Below are 13,265 nucleotides of genomic sequence, written 5' to 3'. Positions count from 1 at the left end.
GGCGGGCAAGCCCACAGGCGTCACCGGCGGTATCGGTAGCGCTTGAAGTGGAACCAGAGCTGGAAGATTCCATTGGCGAACTGGCAGCGGAAGCCGTGGCGGTGTGAGTACTCCCACTCGCGACTGACAATCTTGAAGGCGATGTCCTCGTAGGGCGGGCCTGCGTGGAAGCGCAGGATGGCAAAGTCCCGGTTGTCCGCACAGGCCTCCAGGAAGTACTCGGGGGTGGCGAATTCCGGATGAGGTCCGGGTAGAAGATGTTGAATTTGTAGCCCTGCACAGTTTTGGGTGGAGGGTTGTCGAAGTCATAATGCGTCTGGTTGTACTTGTTCCACTCGAAGCCCGTATGCACGCGGTTGAAGAAGCGCGGCTTGCGCGGCCGGTACTTGTCGGCCCACAGGTAGGCACGGCCACCCAGTGGCATCTCCACGCTGAACTGCGCCTCGTCCTGCCCCATGCCCTCCCTCGCACGCCGGAAGAAGATGTCTTCGGCGCTCTCGCTCGCATCACCTGTGGCCTGAAGCTGCTGGCGAGACAGCTGCAGGTGCTGCTGGTCCTCGTGCGACTCCAGCACATGCGCGTCCAGAGGCAGCTCCTGTACTGTGAGCAGCCGCGGGCTGTAGCGGCCGGCGTCGTAGTCGGCCAGGCTCTGCTGGATCAGGTCCTCCTCCATCAGCACCGCCTCGCCCTCTGCCTCGCCCTCTGCCTCCCCTGCTGCTGTGGCCTCCTCGGGTTCCACGGGGTCCACGGGATCCACTGAAGTCCCGGGGCTGGGAGGCTGCTCCTCAGGTTCGGGGCTGTGAGGGGCTGCGGGCTCTGACTTGAGGATGGGGAAGAGCGGCTCGCTCTCCACACCCTGCTCCTGCTTCAGTTTGAACAGCTTCTGTCTGAGAACATCTTGGTGGCGCTCACGGAGCCTGGCCCTGGCCATGTGTGCACGCAACTGCTGCAGCAGGCTCTCCCAGTAGCCCATGTCCAGGTTGGGGCCGCCAGCTCGGATCTTGCCCTCGATGCCCTGGAAGATGACTTGCAGCTGGTTGTATGTCTTTCCCTGGAACACTGACTGGACGTCGGAGCTGACCGAGGCGTTGACGCCCTCACGACGCTCACCTGGGCCCTTGCCGGAGGCCTCCAGCTTTCGGAGTTTGGCGATCTCATCCTCTGTGATGGTTGTCATGTCCCGCCAGAAATCCACGTTCTTGCCCTGCTCCAGTTCCATGTACACCTGGATGTCCTCGAGCAGGTCCTCCAGGTCTGCCACCGTGAGGCCACTGAGGAAGGTGTAGGGCTCGTGCATCTCCACGGCAAGATCATCGTCCTCGTCCTCGGCACTGATGTACTTGGCCAGCAGGTCAATGGGCTTGGCCCGCCCATCGCGGATTCTGATCTTGGAGCGAAGCTTGGCCTGCCGCAGGTGGAAGCTGTCCTCCTGCTCCTCCCAGGTCTTGAAGTGCTCTGCCTCCTTCTCCCGCTGCAGCAGCTCCAGCTCCTGCTCCCGCGTGGCCTTCGCCCGCTCCCGCTCCAGCCGCAGCCGCTTCACCTTCTGCAGCTCCAGCCGGTTCTCCTCCTGGATCCTCTTGTTGCGCTCCTTAAGCTCCTTTTCTTCCAGGCGGTTGATGCCTTTCTTCTCCAAGGCCTTGTTCCAGATGAAGGTTCCCAGCAGGTTGTTATCCCCAAAGGGGTTGTCGGTGTTGGTGTAGCCCATGTACTCCTGGCCCCAGCCCATCTTCTCGCGCTTCTTGCGCTCCTTAGCTTCCTTCTTGGCCAGTCTCCGCGCACGCTTCTCCTCAGGCGTCTCCAAGGCTTTGAGCAGCTCTTCTTGCTGCTTGCGCTCCTCCCGCAACCGCAGCCGCAGCCGCAGCCGCAGCCGTTCCTGCAGGCTCTGCTGCTGGCTCATGGCCAGGGCAGTTGTCCCGGGACTCCGGGAGCGGAGTTAGATGCTGATGACCCTGGAGACCAGGAGCGGAGCGCCCGTGACGCTTCCGGGCCCGGGAGCCCTGTGCCCTCTCCTCACCTGAGTCAGAGTGGGAGGACTGGTCCTGTGAGTGCTGTCGGGGTGGCCGCAGGCTCCGGCTTCGCCTCCTAGACCTCTGCTGATGGTCTCCTTCTGAATCTGACCCGCGCCCTCGACTGCGCCGCTTGCTTGCGTTCTTTCGCGGCGCCGCTCCTGTTCCCGCCGCCGCCTTCGGTTGCTCCGCCCATGGCTCCCGGCTGCGGCTGCGACTCCGATGCTTCCGACCCCTGCGACCGGCAGACCCTGAGCGCCAGCCAGAGTCCCGACTCATTTCGCTGTCCGCGCCGCGCATGCGCGGGCGTGTGATCTGCTTTTTCATTTTGATTTTATAGTTGAGAAATGGCTGTGAGTCTTGGAACAAACTTGGGACTTTTAAAAGTTGGACAAAATGCATTTTCCATTATGATATTGCTATAAGCCTTTGGGAGCCACGTATAGGAATATGGTGGTTTGAATAAAAGTGGCCGCTATAGGCCCACAGGGAGTGGTACCATTAGGAGGGGAGACCTTATAGGAGTAGGTGTTGTTTTGTTGGAGGAAGAGTGTCACTGGGAGTAAGCATTGAAGTTTTAGAAGCTCAAGCTAGGCCTAGTGGCTTACTGTCTCTTTCTGCTACCTGCTGATCCAGAGTAGAAGGACTTCCAGCTCCTTCTCCAGCACCATGTCTACCTGCCATGATGATAATGGACTCTGAACTATAAGCCAGCAGCAATAAAGTGTTTTCTTTTATAAGAGTTACTGTGGTCATGGTGTCTCTTCATAGCAATAAAAAGCCTAACTAAGACATGGTCAATATGTGATTTAACTGTATTAGTGTTTGTCTCATGAACTTGGGGGCCCTTGTGTTTGGAACTTAAATGTTTAGAATTGCAATATTCTTGTAGATTTTTTCTTTTATGAATACTTAATGTCCTTCCCTATCTCTTCTCATTAGTTTTGTTTTGAAGGTTTTTTGTTAGGTACTAAAATGGTTACACCTGCTTGCTTCTTATGCCCATTTACTTGGAATACCATTTCTACCTTTTTACCCAGAAGTGATTTCTATCCTTGATGGTTAAGTGTGTTTCTTCAATTCAACAGATAGATAGATCATGTTAGGTCCAGTCTGTTAGGCCTTTTATTTATTTATTTATTTATTTTTTTTTTTTTTTTTTTTTTTTACTAAGCTTTCTATTAAATATATCAAAACCACATGGGGCTCCATGGTTGAACAAGTCCGTGAAAACAAGACATTTCTGCCACCTTAAACAAACAGTCTTTCCAAACAGTTCAAAATTCTTTCCAGACAGGCAGGGATCTGCCAGAGGGGCTGTGGCTGGCACCATGCTGGTGAGGGAAGGCCAGAGCTGGTCCTCTCAGCCTTCCCACCGGAGAGCTGTCCAGGGGCCAGGCTGGCGGGGCGGGCAAGCCCACAGGCGTCACCGGCGGTATCGGTAGCGCTTGAAGTGGAACCAGAGCTGGAAGATTCCATTGGCGAACTGGCAGCGGAAGCCGTGGCGGTGTGAGTACTCCCACTCGCGACTGACAATCTTGAAGGCGATGTCCTCGTAGGGCGGGCCTGCGTGGAAGTGCAGGATGGCAAAGTCCCGGTTGTCCGCACAGGCCTCCAGGAAGTACTCGGGGGTGGCGCGCTTCCGGATGAGGTCCGGGTAGAAGATGTTGAATGTGTAGCCCTGCACAGTTTTGGGTGGAGGGTTGTCGAAGTCATAATGCGTCTGGTTGTACTTGTTCCACTCGAAGCCCGTATGCACGCGGTTGAAGAAGCGCGGCTTGCGCGGCCGGTACTTGTCGGCCCACAGGTAGGCACGGCCACCCAGTGGCATCTCCACGCTGAACTGCGCCTCGTCCTGCCCCATGCCCTCCTTCGCACGCCGGAAGAAGATGTCTTCGGCGCTCTCGCTCGCATCACCTGTGGCCTGAAGCTGCTGGCGAGACAGCTGCAGGTGCTGCTGGTCCTCGTGCGACTCCAAGCACATGCGCGTCCAGAGGCAGCTCGTGTACTGTGAGCAGCCGCGGGCTGTAGCGGCCGGCGTCGTAGTCGGCCGGCCAGGCTCTGGTGGATCAGGTCCTCCTCCATCAGCACCGCCTCGCCCTCTGCCTCGCCCTCTGCCTCCCCTGCTGCTGTGGCCTCCTCGGGTTCCACGGGGTCCACGGGATCCACTGAAGTCCCGGGGCTGGGAGGCTGCTCCTCAGGTTCGGGGCTGTGGGGGGCTGTGGGCTCTGACTTGAGGATGGGGAAGAGCGGCTCGCTCTCCACACCCTGCTCCTGCTTCAGTTTGAACAGCTTCTGTCTGAGAACATCTTGGTGGCGCTCACGGAGCCTGGCCCTGGCCATGTGTGCACGCAACTGCTGCAGCAGGCTCTCCCAGTAGCCCATGTCCAGGTTGGGGCCGCCAGCTCGGATCTTGCCCTCGATGCCCTGGAAGATGACTTGCAGCTGGTTGTATGTCTTTCCCTGGAACACTGACTGGACGTCGGAGCTGACCGAGGCGTTGACGCCCTCACGACGCTCACCTGGGCCCTTGCCGGAGGCCTCCAGCTTTCGGAGTTTGGCGATCTCATCCTCTGTGATGGTTGTCATGTCCCGCCAGAAATCCACGTTCTTGCCCTGCTCCAGTTCCATGTACACCTGGATGTCCTCGAGCAGGTCCTCCAGGTCTGCCACCGTGAGGCCACTGAGGAAGGTGTAGGGCTCGTGCATCTCCACGGCAAGATCATCGTCCTCGTCCTCGGCACTGATGTACTTGGCCAGCAGGTCAATGGGCTTGGCCCGCCCATCGCGGATTCTGATCTTGGAGCGAAGCTTGGCCTGCCGCAGGTGGAAGCTGTCCTCCTGCTCCTCCCAGGTCTTGAAGTGCTCTGCCTCCTTCTCCCGCTGCAGCAGCTCCAGCTCCTGCTCCCGCGTGGCCTTCGCCCGCTCCCGCTCCAGCCGCAGCCGCTTCACCTTCTGCAGCTCCAGCCGGTTCTCCTCCTGGATCCTCTTGTTGCGCTCCTTAAGCTCCTTTTCTTCCAGGTGGTTGATGCCTTTCTTCTCCAAGGCCTTGTTCCAGATGAAGGTTCCCAGCAGGTTGTTATCCCCAAAGGGGTTGTCGGTGTTGGTGTAGCCCATGTACTCCTGGCCCCAGCCCATCTTCTCGCGCTTCTTGCGCTCCTTAGCTTCCTTCTTGGCCAGTCTCCGCGCACGCTTCTCCTCAGGCGTCTCCAAGGCTTTGAGCAGCTCTTCTTGCTGCTTGCGCTCCTCCCGCAGCCGCAGCCGCAGCCGCAGCCGTTCCTGCAGGCTCTGCTGCTGGCTCATGGCCAGGGCAGTTGTCCCGGGACTCCGGGAGCGGAGTTAGATGCTGATGACCCTGGAGACCAGGAGCGGAGCGCCCGTGACGCTTCCGGGCCCGGGAGCCCTGTGCCCTCTCCTCACCTGAGTCAGAGTGGGAGGACTGGTCCTGTGAGTGCTGTCGGGGTGGCCGCAGGCTCCGGCTTCGCCTCCTAGACCTCTGCTGATGGTCTCCTTCTGAATCTGACCCGCGCCCTCGACTGCGCCGCTTGCTTGCGTTCTTTCGCGGCGCCGCTCCTGTTCCCGTCGCCGCCTTCGGTTGCTCCGCCCATGGCTCCCGGCTGCGGCTGCGACTCCGATGCTTCCGACCCCTGCGACCGGCAGACCCTGAGCGCCAGCCAGAGTCCCGACCCATTTGGCGGTCCGCGCCGCGCATGCGCGGGCGTGTGATCTGCTTTTTCGTTTTGATTTTATAGTTGAGAAATTGCTGTGAGTCTTGGAACAAACTTTGGACTTTTAAACAACCTTGAGATTATTATAGACTATGGGGACTTTTAAAAGTTGGACAAAATGCATTTTGCATTATGATATTGCTATAAGCCTTTGGGAGCCACGTATAGGAATATGGTGGTTTGAATAAAAGTGGCGGCTATAGGCCCACAGGGAGTGGTACCATTAGGAGGGGAGACCTTATAGGAGTAGGTGTTGTTTTGTTGGAGGAAGAGTGTCACTGGGAGTAAGCATTGAAGTTTTAGAAGCTCAAGCTAGGCCTAGTGGCTTACTGTCTCTTTCTGCTACCTGCTGATCCAGATGTAGAACTTCCAGCTCCTTCTCCAGCACCATGTCTACCTGCCATGATGATAATGGACTCTGAACTATAAGCCAGCAGCAATAAAGTGTTTTCTTTTATAAGAGTTACTGTGGTCATGGTGTCTCTTCATAGCAATAAAAAGCCTAACTAAGACATGGTCAATATGTGATTTAACTGTATTAGTGTTTGTCTCATGAACTTGGGGGCCCTTGTGTTTGGAACTTAAATGTTTAGAATTGCAATATTCTTGTAGATTTTTTCTTTTATGAATACTTAATGTCCTTCCCTATCTCTTCTCATTAGTTTTGTTTTGAAGGTTTTTTGTTAGGTACTAAAATGGTTACACCTGCTTGCTTCTTATGCCCATTTACTTGGAATACCATTTCTACCTTTTTACCCAGAAGTGATTTCTATCCTTGATGGTTAAGTGTGTTTCTTCAATTCAACAGATAGATAGATCATGTTAGGTCCAGTCTGTTAGGCCTTTTATTTATTTATTTATTTATTTATTTATTTATTTATTTATTTATTTACTAAGCTTTCTATTAAATATATCAAAACCACATGGGGCTCCATGGTTGAACAAGTCCGTGAAAACAAGACATTTCTGCCACCTTAAACAAACAGTCTTTCCAAACAGTTCAAAATTCTTTCCAGACAGGCAGGGATCTGCCAGAGGGGCTGTGGCTGGCACCATGCTGGTGAGGGAAGGCCAGAGCTGGTCCTCTCAGCCTTCCCACCCGAGAGCTGTCCAGGGGCCAGGCTGGCGGGGCGGGCAAGCCCACAGGCGTCACCGGCGGTATCGGTAGCGCTTGAAGTGGAACCAGAGCTGGAAGATTCCATTGGCGAACTGGCAGCGGAAGCCGTGGCGGTGTGAGTACTCCCACTCGCGACTGACAATCTTGAAGGCGATGTCCTCGTAGGGCGGGCCTGCGTGGAAGCGCAGGATGGCAAAGTCCCGGTTGTCCGCACAGGCCTCCAGGAAGTACTCGGGGGTGGCGAATTCCGGATGAGGTCCGGGTAGAAGATGTTGAATTTGTAGCCCTGCACAGTTTTGGGTGGAGGGTTGTCGAAGTCATAATGCGTCTGGTTGTACTTGTTCCACTCGAAGCCCGTATGCACGCGGTTGAAGAAGCGCGGCTTGCGCGGCCGGTACTTGTCGGCCCACAGGTAGGCACGGCCACCCAGTGGCATCTCCACGCTGAACTGCGCCTCGTCCTGCCCCATGCCCTCCCTCGCACGCCGGAAGAAGATGTCTTCGGCGCTCTCGCTCGCATCACCTGTGGCCTGAAGCTGCTGGCGAGACAGCTGCAGGTGCTGCTGGTCCTCGTGCGACTCCAGCACATGCGCGTCCAGAGGCAGCTCCTGTACTGTGAGCAGCCGCGGGCTGTAGCGGCCGGCGTCGTAGTCGGCCAGGCTCTGCTGGATCAGGTCCTCCTCCATCAGCACCGCCTCGCCCTCTGCCTCGCCCTCTGCCTCCCCTGCTGCTGTGGCCTCCTCGGGTTCCACGGGGTCCACGGGATCCACTGAAGTCCCGGGGCTGGGAGGCTGCTCCTCAGGTTCGGGGCTGTGAGGGGCTGCGGGCTCTGACTTGAGGATGGGGAAGAGCGGCTCGCTCTCCACACCCTGCTCCTGCTTCAGTTTGAACAGCTTCTGTCTGAGAACATCTTGGTGGCGCTCACGGAGCCTGGCCCTGGCCATGTGTGCACGCAACTGCTGCAGCAGGCTCTCCCAGTAGCCCATGTCCAGGTTGGGGCCGCCAGCTCGGATCTTGCCCTCGATGCCCTGGAAGATGACTTGCAGCTGGTTGTATGTCTTTCCCTGGAACACTGACTGGACGTCGGAGCTGACCGAGGCGTTGACGCCCTCACGACGCTCACCTGGGCCCTTGCCGGAGGCCTCCAGCTTTCGGAGTTTGGCGATCTCATCCTCTGTGATGGTTGTCATGTCCCGCCAGAAATCCACGTTCTTGCCCTGCTCCAGTTCCATGTACACCTGGATGTCCTCGAGCAGGTCCTCCAGGTCTGCCACCGTGAGGCCACTGAGGAAGGTGTAGGGCTCGTGCATCTCCACGGCAAGATCATCGTCCTCGTCCTCGGCACTGCTGTACTTGGCCAGCAGGTCAATGGGCTTGGCCCGCCCATCGCGGATTCTGATCTTGGAGCGAAGCTTGGCCTGCCGCAGGTGGAAGCTGTCCTCCTGCTCCTCCCAGGTCTTGAAGTGCTCTGCCTCCTTCTCCCGCTGCAGCAGCTCCAGCTCCTGCTCCCGCGTGGCCTTCGCCCGCTCCCGCTCCAGCCGCAGCCGCTTCACCTTCTGCAGCTCCAGCCGGTTCTCCTCCTGGATCCTCTTGTTGCGCTCCTTAAGCTCCTTTTCTTCCAGGCGGTTGATGCCTTTCTTCTCCAAGGCCTTGTTCCAGATGAAGGTTCCCAGCAGGTTGTTATCCCCAAAGGGGTTGTCGGTGTTGGTGTAGCCCATGTACTCCTCGCCCCAGCCCATCTTCTCGCGCTTCTTGCGCTCCTTAGCTTCCTTTTTGGCCAGTCTCCGCGCACGCTTCTCCTCAGGCGTCTCCAAGGCTTTGAGCAGCTCTTCTTGCTGCTTGCGCTCCTCCCGCAACCGCAGCCGCAGCCGCAGCCGCAGCCGTTCCTGCAGGCTCTGCTGCTGGCTCATGGCCAGGGCAGTTGTCCCGGGACTCCGGGAGCGGAGTTAGATGCTGATGACCCTGGAGACCAGGAGCGGAGCGCCCGTGACGCTTCCGGGCCCGGGAGCCCTGTGCCCTCTCCTCACCTGAGTCAGAGTGGGAGGACTGGTCCTGTGAGTGCTGTCGGGGTGGCCGCAGGCTCCGGCTTCGCCTCCTAGACCTCTGCTGATGGTCTCCTTCTGAATCTGACCCGCGCCCTCGACTGCGCCGCTTGCTTGCGTTCTTTCGCGGCGCCGCTCCTGTTCCCGCCGCCGCCTTCGGTTGCTCCGCCCATGGCTCCCGGCTGCGGCTGCGACTCCCACGCTTCCGACCCCTGCGACCGGCAGACCCTGAGCGCCAGCCAGAGTCCCGACTCATTTCGCTGTCCGCGCCGCGCATGCGCGGGCGTGTGATCTGCTTTTTCATTTTGATTTTATAGTTGAGAAATGGCTGTGAGTCTTGGAACAAACTTGGGACTTTTAAAAGTTGGACAAAATGCATTTTCCATTATGATATTGCTATAAGCCTTTGGGAGCCACGTATAGGAATATGGTGGTTTGAATAAAAGTGGCCGCTATAGGCCCACAGGGAGTGGTACCATTAGGAGGGGAGACCTTATAGGAGTAGGTGTTGTTTTGTTGGAGGAAGAGTGTCACTGGGAGTAAGCATTGAAGTTTTAGAAGCTCAAGCTAGGCCTAGTGGCTTACTGTCTCTTTCTGCTACCTGCTGATCCAGAGTAGAAGGACTTCCAGCTCCTTCTCCAGCACCATGTCTACCTGCCATGATGATAATGGACTCTGAACTATAAGCCAGCAGCAATAAAGTGTTTTCTTTTATAAGAGTTACTGTGGTCATGGTGTCTCTTCATAGCAATAAAAAGCCTAACTAAGACATGGTCAATATGTGATTTAACTGTATTAGTGTTTGTCTCATGAACTTGGGGGCCCTTGTGTTTGGAACTTAAATGTTTAGAATTGCAATATTCTTGTAGATTTTTTCTTTTATGAATACTTAATGTCCTTCCCTATCTCTTCTCATTAGTTTTGTTTTGAAGGTTTTTTGTTAGGTACTAAAATGGTTACACCTGCTTGCTTCTTATGCCCATTTACTTGGAATACCATTTCTACCTTTTTACCCAGAAGTGATTTCTATCCTTGATGGTTAAGTGTGTTTCTTCAATTCAACAGATAGATAGATCATGTTAGGTCCAGTCTGTTAGGCCTTTTATTTATTTATTTATTTATTTATTTATTTATTTATTTTTTTTTTTTTTTTTTACTAAGCTTTCTATTAAATATATCAAAACCACATGGGGCTCCATGGTTGAACAAGTCCGTGAAAACAAGACATTTCTGCCACCTTAAACAAACAGTCTTTCCAAACAGTTCAAAATTCTTTCCAGACAGGCAGGGATCTGCCAGAGGGGCTGTGGCTGGCACCATGCTGGTGAGGGAAGGCCAGAGCTGGTCCTCTCAGCCTTCCCACCGGAGAGCTGTCCAGGGGCCAGGCTGGCGGGGCGGGCAAGCCCACAGGCGTCACCGGCGGTATCGGTAGCGCTTGAAGTGGAACCAGAGCTGGAAGATTCCATTGGCGAACTGGCAGCGGAAGCCGTGGCGGTGTGAGTACTCCCACTCGCGACTGACAATCTTGAAGGCGATGTCCTCGTAGGGCGGGCCTGCGTGGAAGTGCAGGATGGCAAAGTCCCGGTTGTCCGCACAGGCCTCCAGGAAGTACTCGGGGGTGGCGCGCTTCCGGATGAGGTCCGGGTAGAAGATGTTGAATGTGTAGCCCTGCACAGTTTTGGGTGGAGGGTTGTCGAAGTCATAATGCGTCTGGTTGTACTTGTTCCACTCGAAGCCCGTATGCACGCGGTTGAAGAAGCGCGGCTTGCGCGGCCGGTACTTGTCGGCCCACAGGTAGGCACGGCCACCCAGTGGCATCTCCACGCTGAACTGCGCCTCGTCCTGCCCCATGCCCTCCTTCGCACGCCGGAAGAAGATGTCTTCGGCGCTCTCGCTCGCATCACCTGTGGCCTGAAGCTGCTGGCGAGACAGCTGCAGGTGCTGCTGGTCCTCGTGCGACTCCAGCACATGCGCGTCCAGAGGCAGCTCGTGTACTGTGAGCAGCCGCGGGCTGTAGCGGCCGGCGTCGTAGTCGGCCAGGCTCTGCTGGATCAGGTCCTCCTCCATCAGCACCGCCTCGCCCTCTGCCTCGCCCTCTGCCTCCCCTGCTGCTGTGGCCTCCTCGGGTTCCACGGGGTCCACGGGATCCACTGAAGTCCCGGGGCTGGGAGGCTGCTCCTCAGGTTCGGGGCTGTGGGGGGCTGTGGGCTCTGACTTGAGGATGGGGAAGAGCGGCTCGCTCTCCACACCCTGCTCCTGCTTCAGTTTGAACAGCTTCTGTCTGAGAACATCTTGGTGGCGCTCACGGAGCCTGGCCCTGGCCATGTGTGCACGCAACTGCTGCAGCAGGCTCTCCCAGTAGCCCATGTCCAGGTTGGGGCCGCCAGCTCGGATCTTGCCCTCGATGCCCTGGAAGATGACTTGCAGCTGGTTGTATGTCTTTCCCTGGAACACTGACTGGACGTCGGAGCTGACCAAGGCGTTGACGCCCTCACGACGCTCACCTGGGCCCTTGCCGGAGGCCTCCAGCTTTCGGAGTTTGGCGATCTCATCTTCTGTGATGGTTGTCATGTCCCGCCAGAAATCCACGTTCTTGCCCTGCTCCAGTTCCATGTACACCTGGATGTCCTTGAGCAGGTCCTCCAGGTCTGCCACCGTGAGGCTACTGAGGAAGGTGTAGGGCTCGTACATCTCCACGGCAAGATCATCGTCCTCGTCCTCGGCACTGATGTACTTGGCCAGCAGGTCAATGGGCTTGGCCCGCCCATCGCGGATTCTGATCTTGGAGCGAAGCTTGGCCTGCCGCAGGTGGAAGCTGTCCTCCTGCTCCTCCCAGGTCTTGAAGTGCTCTGCCTCCTTCTCCCGCTGCAGCAGCTCCAGCTCCTGCTCCCGCGTGGCCTTCGCCCGCTCCCGCTCCAGCCGCAGCCGCTTCACCTTCTGCAGCTCCAGCCGGTTCTCCTCCTGGATCCTCTTGTTGCGCTCCTTAAGCTCCTTTTCTTCCAGGCGGTTGATGCCTTTCTTCTCCAAGGCCTTGTTCCAGATGAAGGTTCCCAGCAGGTTGTTATCCCCAAAGGGGTTGTCGGTGTTGGTGTAGCCCATGTACTCCTCGCCCCAGCCCATCTTCTCGCGCTTCTTGCGCTCCTTAGCTTCCTTCTTGGCCAGTCTCCGCGCACGCTTCTCCTCAGGCGTCTCCAAGGCTTTGAGCAGCTCTTCTTGCTGCTTGCGCTCCTCCCGCAGCCGCAGCCGCAGCCGCAGCCGTTCCTGCAGGCTCTGCTGCTGGCTCATGGCCAGGGCAGTTGTCCCGGGACTCCGGGAGCGGAGTTAGATGCTGATGACCCTGGAGACCAGGAGCGGAGCGCCCGTGACGCTTCCGGGCCCGGGAGCCCTGTGCCCTCTCCTCACCTGAGTCAGAGTGGGAGGACTGGTCCTGTGAGTGCTGTCGGGGTGGCCGCAGGCTCCGGCTTCGCCTCCTAGACCTCTGCTGATGGTCTCCTTCTGAATCTGACCCGCGCCCTCGACTGCGCCGCTTGCTTGCGTTCTTTCGCGGGGCCGCTCCTGTTCCCGTCGCCGCCTTCGGTTGCTCCGCCCATGGCTCCCGGCTGCGGCTGCGACTCCCACGCTTCCGACCCCTGCGACAGGCAGACCCTGAGCGCCAGCCAGAGTCCCGACCCATTTGGTGGTCCGCGCCGCGCATGCGCGGGCGTGTGATCTGCTTTTTCATTTTGATTTTATAGTTGAGAAATGGCTGTGAGTCTTGGAACAAACTTGGGACTTTTAAAAGTTGGACAAAATGCATTTTCCATTATGATATTGCTATAAGCCTTTGGGAGCCACGTATAGGAATATGGTGGTTTGAATAAAAGTGGCCGCTATAGGCCCACAGGGAGTGGTACCATTAGGAGGGGAGACCTTATAGGAGTAGGTGTTGTTTTGTTGGAGGAAGAGTGTCACTGGGAGTAAGCATTGAAGTTTTAAAAGCTCAAGCTAGGCCTAGTGGCTTACTGTCTCTTTCTGCTACCTGCTGATCCAGAGTAGAAGGACTTCCAGCTCCTTCTCCAGCACCATGTCTACCTGCCATGATGATAATGGACTCTGAACTATAAGCCAGCAGCAATAAAGTGTTTTCTTTTATAAGAGTTACTGTGGTCATGGTGTCTCTTCATAGCAATAAAAAGCCTAACTAAGACATGGTCAATATGTGATTTAACTGTATTAGTGTTTGTCTCATGAACTTGGGGGCCCTTGTGTTTGGAACTTAAATGTTTAGAATTGCAATATTCTTGTAGATTTTTTCTTTTATGAATACTTAATGTCCTTCCCTATCTCTTCTCATTAGTTTTGTTTTGAAGGTTTTTTGTTAGGTACTAAAATGG

At 56.3% G+C, this 13,265-nt stretch overlaps 1 protein-coding gene and 3 pseudogenes across 4 annotated transcripts; all 4 read right to left on the bottom strand.

Moving 5' to 3' along the window:
• Positions 1-20: 20 nt before the first annotated feature.
• LOC308422748 (splicing factor Cactin-like) lies at positions 21-2,306 on the bottom strand (annotated as a pseudogene). Its single transcript has one exon. The product of its transcript is annotated as a splicing factor Cactin-like (transcript).
• Positions 2,307-3,432: 1,126 nt separating this feature from the next.
• Positions 3,433-5,718, bottom strand: LOC308422346 (splicing factor Cactin-like; annotated as a pseudogene). The gene has a single exon. The product of its transcript is annotated as a splicing factor Cactin-like (transcript).
• A 1,165-nt stretch (positions 5,719-6,883) lies between these two features.
• On the bottom strand, positions 6,884-9,169 carry LOC308423047 (splicing factor Cactin-like; annotated as a pseudogene). Its single transcript has one exon. The product of its transcript is annotated as a splicing factor Cactin-like (transcript).
• A 1,136-nt stretch (positions 9,170-10,305) lies between these two features.
• Positions 10,306-12,613, bottom strand: LOC308422919 (splicing factor Cactin-like; the record flags this gene model as incomplete). Its single annotated transcript, XM_080919541.1, is given in 3 exon segments — positions 10,306-12,209; positions 12,212-12,256; positions 12,259-12,613. Coding segments are annotated over 3 exon segments (2,304 nt in total).
• Positions 12,614-13,265: the final 652 nt, after the last annotated feature.

Source organism: Micromys minutus (assembly GCF_963924665.1).
Source record: "Micromys minutus genome assembly, chromosome: 7".
Classification (NCBI taxonomy): Eukaryota; Metazoa; Chordata; class Mammalia; order Rodentia; family Muridae; genus Micromys; species Micromys minutus.
Note: the sequence above shows the minus strand (reverse complement) of the source record. Positions and strands in the feature narration are given on the sequence as shown.